This window comes from Halyomorpha halys, unplaced genomic scaffold, assembly GCF_000696795.3.
Source record: "Halyomorpha halys isolate HHAL.00 unplaced genomic scaffold, Hhal_1.1 Scaffold211.1, whole genome shotgun sequence".
Lineage (NCBI taxonomy): Eukaryota > Metazoa > Arthropoda > Insecta > Hemiptera > Pentatomidae > Halyomorpha > Halyomorpha halys.
Window position 1 is genome coordinate 172539 of NW_027105462.1, and position 6814 is coordinate 179352.

The following is a 6814-nucleotide window of genomic DNA, read 5'->3' on the forward strand; positions in this document are numbered from 1 at the left end:
GAAAATGAAATAATAAAAATATAACTTTCCAAGTGATACAAAGATTTAATTAATTAAAATATAAACAAAAAAAATGAACTGTTATGTTGTTACAAAAGAAAGATAGTGAATCGTGGAGTAAAAGGGATAAACATATTTTGATACATGTATAAACAAAAAAAATCTATTTACACTAGAAACAATAAGTTAATTAAAGAAAAAAAAAGAAAATATGTAACTCGGAGGAAGAACATAAAAATCACTCACAGATGGGCGTGGGGTCAATATGCGCGTATCACAACAACATCACAAGTCTAGAGTTGGTTGACCAGGATGACCGCTGGCGAGCTGGTGAGAGAGAGGTTACCGGGCAACCCGACGACTCCAAAAAACTGTAGACTGAACAGTGGTGACTGCCGGTGAGTGGGTGAAAAGGTTCCAATAGCTCCAACAAACAAGAGTCAACAAACAATGGCGGTGGAGCGTCCGTGAAGCAGTGCGTCTCTCTTCTACGCCGTGCCAATGCCAACTAACATCGCTCCAGTGCTACCTAAATCTTCACTGCCAACTGCCTCATCCGCGGTTATATAGGAACTGGCGCCACTGCCTTCGGTATTGCTCCGCACGTGTCACACCTCCGCAATTTATTTATAAACACTGAACGTCCTTATATCCCTTATTTTTATTTACAAAATTAAAATTACTTATAGTTAACAAAAATAAATGAATAAATATAACCTTACAACTAACAAAATTAAAAGTCACTTGGAAAGTTGCCAAAAAAAATAACCTAAACAGAAATCAAAATTTTGGGCCTTAACAAATAGTTTTAACTAATTTCAAATATAACAGATAGTTTGGGTTCAAATTAAAATCTTTAATATTTAACAGATAGGATAATTTTATTTAAATTTTATAATATAATAGACTCTTTTCTCAGGGCCAGGCAATCAGAAACAGATGACACTTTACTACTAATAACACTTAAACTTAATTAATAGCTGTTTTACAAATGCAATAAATTCCAGTTAGAAATACAACCGACCAATCACATCTTCCCTTGATGATTGATAATTGTTGATAACCTCTTGTCCACGATGCCATGTCCAACTCTTAACAATGGTTTCCACTCCTTTCCGCTTCTAGCTGACCGACGTCCTCTCACCCAGCCAGCCAAATCAAGCACCTGAGCTACATATGGCCCCCCTATCTGCTACCTAAGGCAATCTGAGATCTGTGGGCAACACCGGTTTGAATCCGGCCTGATAACTTTTTTCATAGTGGCAGTCCCACAAAATGAAAAACTTGACCCCCCACCATGGTTATAATAGATTGGTCACATGTAGATAATTCCCCTGTATGTCAGAAATGACCAGGAAGAGGGTCAATAAAAAAACAAAGTTAGCAGACAGGGAACATAAGGTAAGGTCCTAGCATTGGGGAGACTACAAGAGTTTTATATTGGTGAAAGGGGAAATAGTCTTGCCAGGGAGCTTTTATGCATCAGTTTCAACCGATATTCCTCATCTTTAAGTGGTATTTTGCTTGCTCAAAATGGGAGAGAAAAAAATTCATTTTCATCATTTAATGATTTTTTATTTCCAAAAAGGAAAATCCGCTGCACAGACGGTTAACAAAATTTGGAGTGTGTATGGGGATGATGCCTTAGGAGAAAGCACCATCTGCAAGTGGTTGGCTCGGTTCAGAACCGGAAATTTTGACTTGGAAGACGTAAAGCGCTCTGGTCGTCCTTCAACTGTTTATGATGACCAAATTCAAGCATTAGTCACAGACAACCCTCACTCTACGACACGGGATATCACAGAAACGCTTAACATATCTCATGCAAGTGTCTCAAATCATAGGGGGCTGCGGGATATGTTTCTTGAAGTGATATAAAGATTCCTCACAATTTGACAGAAATGAATTTATGGGACCCCGCATATCCATTAGCGATTCCCTTCTGAAATGCGATTGTTAATGATCCATTTTTGGTTGATAACGGGATGAAAACTGGCTCCTGTACAATAATATTGTGAGGAAAAAGTCGTGGGGAAAATGAAGTGACACGCCGTTTATGACTCCAAAAGCAGGATTACATCCAAAAAAGATAATGCTGTGCATTTCGTGGGATTGGAATGGTGACCTTTATTTTGAGCTCCTCCTGCCCAACCAGACCATTAGTTCTGCAGTATACTGCGAGTTCATTGCGCAAAAATCTGAGAAGTTCTGGGAGGACGGAATTAAAAACTTACCTAAAAGATGGCAACATGCAATAGATCAAAGTGGGTCATATATAATTGATTAAAAATATTTACAAGAATCTGAAGTTTTTATTGAAATCACCAGTAAAAAACACTGCAAACTTATTTTACAACCCTTTATAAGGCAGAACCTATTGTGAACAATTGTAAGAGTTGCTAAAGCTGAGCATCCTTATTTAATATAGTTTGTATGTGCAGATAAATCAGAGATTGTTCCCAATAATAATAATTTGCAATATCACCCTATTTTAAAATAATTGAAATCATTGTCCTAGGTCGCCGCAAGGGAAGGACAGACATCTTATAACGGAATGGTGGATGCTTTTAGAAAGATCTATAGGGAAGAGGGATTTAGAGCTTTTTGGAAGGGTGCAGGAGGTAATGTTTGTCTCTTCTCAAATTATTTATTATTACATTAATCTTTAAAAAATAAAAATTGTAAATCCTTTTATTTTATTTATTAAACAAAATGTTATATTTGTAAGTATCTATATATTCAGTGAATTCCACTCGGTCTTTGTTGCTTATGGAATCCAATGGGAATTTCCTAATGCTGTAAATTCCAGGTTTGATTAGGTTATCGTTAATCGAAAGATTGAAAATGAAAGGTAAATAAATCAAACTATTCCACAAATACATATATTATCATTAATATTATAAATAAGTTATATTTAATGGGTTAGTAATATTAGTAAAATGAAATGAAATAAATAAAATTATATTATAAAGGAAACAATTAAGAAAATGTAAGCATTAATTATTTTTAAATAAACAAAACAAAAAAGAGTTCTTCTTTATGAAAAAAGCAAAACAGATTTATAGTTGTCAATGAATTGATGACGTCTGCTGGATGATATCAAAATGACCTTAAGTTGAGGATGAAGCCGATGATAGCCGTAGGAGGATGAAATCAAAGCTCCACAGATGTAGATTACAGCCCCCTTGTTAGGCCTCATCTTACATTAAATTACTGTATAATTTATACAATTAAAAGTAGTAAATATCAATGTTTGTGTTTGAAGATATATTTAGTGTGTAATATGTTTATATAAAAAAAAAATTTCAATCTACCACTATAAAAAAAATAAATAAAATGTTTACGTGCATTAGCAGTATAAGTATATGGGTATCCATATATGCAGTAAACTCCACTCGATCTTATTAGGTATTAGGAAGTTGTTAGTTAATTGATGAAATTGATTATCGTATTTGCTACTAATTTAATTAAAATGCAATATGAACCTACGTTTTTGTAGTATCATTATCATTCTAAATAATATTTTTCTTTTTTTCCGATGTCATATTGCTGATATCATAAACTGGCATTTAAGATATTTTAATAGTGAAAGTATTTGTTTTCACAGCTAGAGTTGTGAGGTCATCTCCCCAGTTTGGTTTCACATTGATAACTTACGAGTTACTCCAAAGGTATCTTTACATCGATTTTGGTGGCACGTAAGTAATTTTTTTATTTTTTATAAATTATATATTTAATAATATTATTTAGAATTTAAAATAAGTAATCTCTTTGTTTCTTAACTGTATAACATTATACAGTTCACTGTACTTAACACTTTTACCACAGTTTACGACACATTGTCAAACTGTGGTGGCTTGGGAGTAAGTTTGACGATAAGCTATTGCCAATGTAGGCAATTTTTATAGTTTGCATTATGGGTGGTAGGAAGAGCTCTAGCACCTCCCTTTCACCTTGGATTGTCCCATACTGTGTTTAGTACAGTCCTAGCTTCTACCAGCTATGATTGCTCTGGGTTCTGCTGCCTTCAAGGATTTTTTACCCTCCTTCAAATTTTTTTTATTGTAAATTTTTTTTTTAAGTATATACATTTATTTACTTATGTATTCTTTTATTTTACACTCTTTCAATAACATTTTTTACTTTTTCCAAAGGTTTTTTTAATTTAAAAAAAGATGTATTTTACAATGTTTAGGATTATTTCACAGTCTAAATGTTTTATAGAAAATGTGGTGATATGCAATAAATTTCTATAGTTCTTATTTAGTTATTCAGTTTTTAATAATGCAAAACATTCATGTGTGAGCTAATTTCATACATGGTTCAACTGGACAATGCGTCATCTTAGCTAAAAAGAAATAGGTATTTAAACTTCATTTGGCTAAATATTATGAATTACACATTATATAATGTTTGTTTAAATTAGAAGACAAATAAATATCAACAAAAAACAAAAAGTCATGTATTTAAGTGGTTATCCAGGAGAACCCCCATGACCCATGGTCAATGTATAAGGGGGTATCACATCGACAGATGTGGTCCCAAAGTATTTTAATTATAATTTTAAAGTACCAAGTATTGTATACTTTTAAAATACAGTGTACTTTGATAGAGAGATAGGACAGTAGAAGGATGGGTGTTCTGGCGGCTTTCGAGGTTTTATTTACATTACATTTTATTTATATTTAGCGTTTAACATTAAGAATCATTTTGATTATGGATAATTTCCATGGGTCAGGAAAATATGTGGATCTGAGTACAGCATTGTAGATGTAGGTGAGGAATAGAACAGATTTTCGAGGAATATATTTTAGAATATGGGATGAAAATGGGTCATAACCAGGAGCTTAAAATTCTTGAAGTTGAGAAGCTTCTTAGTAGTCGTCCATAAAGATTTGTAAGTAGTCGTGAGGTTTTCAGTTAAGTTAGTTAAATTTTGTATTTTGAATTTTTGAAGTTTGTTTATCAAATTTAGTATAATATGTTTTATCTGTTGGGTATCTAGTCCTGTGCTACTTCGCTCTTGCTCTGCGTTTTTCCTTTAATAAGATGCGCAAGATAGCATATTATCTTATTATAACAGCATACTGTAGCAACATTTTACTTCTTAATTTTTATTTTAAAGTATTTTATTTGATATACTACCTTGGGCTGATTGAAATAGTGAGTTCAAACCCAATAAATTTTGGCATCTTATGGGTTTGAGATTTATCCTACTACTTTCTGTTTTAACTTCTAGGCAAGATGCACATTCTATTGATGGAGAATTCTTAAAATGTCATTTATACTTATCTGTTTGTTTTTTTTTTGTATGTAAATAGGAGGCCAGCAGGTTCAGAAGTGACTGTCCCATCTTCTGGAGCAATTGTACCCCAAAAGAGTGTAGCTAATGCTGAACATATTGGAGGGTATGAAATTTTTATTTTCTTATCTTATATAAATTACCACAATGATGCCTGTTATATTAAAATAGGTTCAAGGCTCCCTGGCAAAGTGCTTCTTCTATCTTTCATAGAGCCTTTTCAAATTCTGTGTAGATGTGGTTCTCAGACAGTGGTTAAGAAACTGGGAATAAGAATTGATGAAGATTTATACATCACAAAACTTATGTTTTCTTATGGTCAAGTAATATTAGACAAAGATAGAGAGGGTATGAACTACATTCTGAGGAAGGTAATAAACCGAACACCAAAGCACTTTATCTGATGATGTGGTAATGAAAAAGAGATAAAAACAGTAGAAAAGTTTGAATATCTGGGTCAATCTTCAATTGTGAAGGAACTTCCTACCGTGATATTGTATGGAGAAAAGGAGAAGGAAGAAAGGTAACTACGATGGCCTCTGGAGCTCAAGTTTACAGCCCAGTACCAAGAGGCTAGTAAAGTTTTGGATTTTTGTAGAAGAAGAAAATGTAGACTTGAAAGAATACGAGAACTGATAGAGGAGGAAAAGAATGCACTTTTTATTTCATAGAAGAAAAAATATTAAGTTAGTCTGGACTTGTTAACAGAATGTGTGAGGAAAGACTGCCTAAGATGACTATGGAATGAAAACATGAGGTAGAAGAAAGTTTGGCGGGACATGGCGTCAGGAAGATCGTGAATAGATAAGACTGGAAGCAAAGTTTGAAAATTTGTTTCATCATATGACCTACCCTTTTCATAAATTAAAATATAGAAATTGATAGTATTGTCTCTATAAACAAAGTTTGTTTCGAACTACTGTCTGGCTAGTTAAACAAGGATGATGGAGGAAGAGTGAGGAATAAATTCTAACCTTGCCAGACTAAGCTTAATTTTACTCATTCCAGATAAAACTTAGCTCTTTATTTATATTATTTAATAAAGTTATTAAGCATTTAATTGGTCAATATCTGTAAATGTATTTATTTATGTTATAAACTTTTAAAATTCATTTACTCCTAATAATGCTAATTTTTTTTTTTGTTTTAGGTACCAAGCAGCGATACCGATTTTAACTGGCATTGAAACCAAATTTGGTTTAAGTTTGCCAAAATTCAGTATGGCTACTATTAAACAAAAGAACACTCAATAAAGTTTTATTACCAGTGTAAAAGTGTTACTTGTACAATCTAAGCAGCACAGCATTGAAATCTCATAAAATATTTTCATCACAATGCATATTTTATACTCTTTCTAGCATAAAATTTAAAATGGCCTTTAAAGTTTCACAACTTCTTCAGAATATCGTATTTCAGTTGAAGCATATAATTATCTATTTTGTTCTTTATGTTAAACATAATGAACAACAATATCTAAATAGTTTTATATTTTTATTTTTAGAGAAATATATA

At 32.6% G+C, this 6814-nt stretch overlaps 1 protein-coding gene across 6 annotated transcripts in view; it reads left to right on the top strand.

The window, feature by feature from the left end:
- The window catches only part of aralar1 (calcium-binding mitochondrial carrier protein aralar1), a 68708-nt gene extending 61894 nt beyond the window's left edge, over positions 1-6814 (top strand). For all 6 annotated transcript variants that reach the window (XM_014418871.3, XM_014418872.3, XM_014418873.3 and 3 more), the window contains 4 exons: positions 2519-2621; positions 3608-3698; positions 5322-5408; positions 6453-6814. In XM_014418871.3, coding sequence (XP_014274357.1) covers positions 2519-2621; positions 3608-3698; positions 5322-5408; positions 6453-6555 — 384 coding nt within the window. In that variant the 3' untranslated portion in view covers positions 6556-6814. The remainder of the gene's footprint in view (positions 1-2518; positions 2622-3607; positions 3699-5321; positions 5409-6452) is intronic.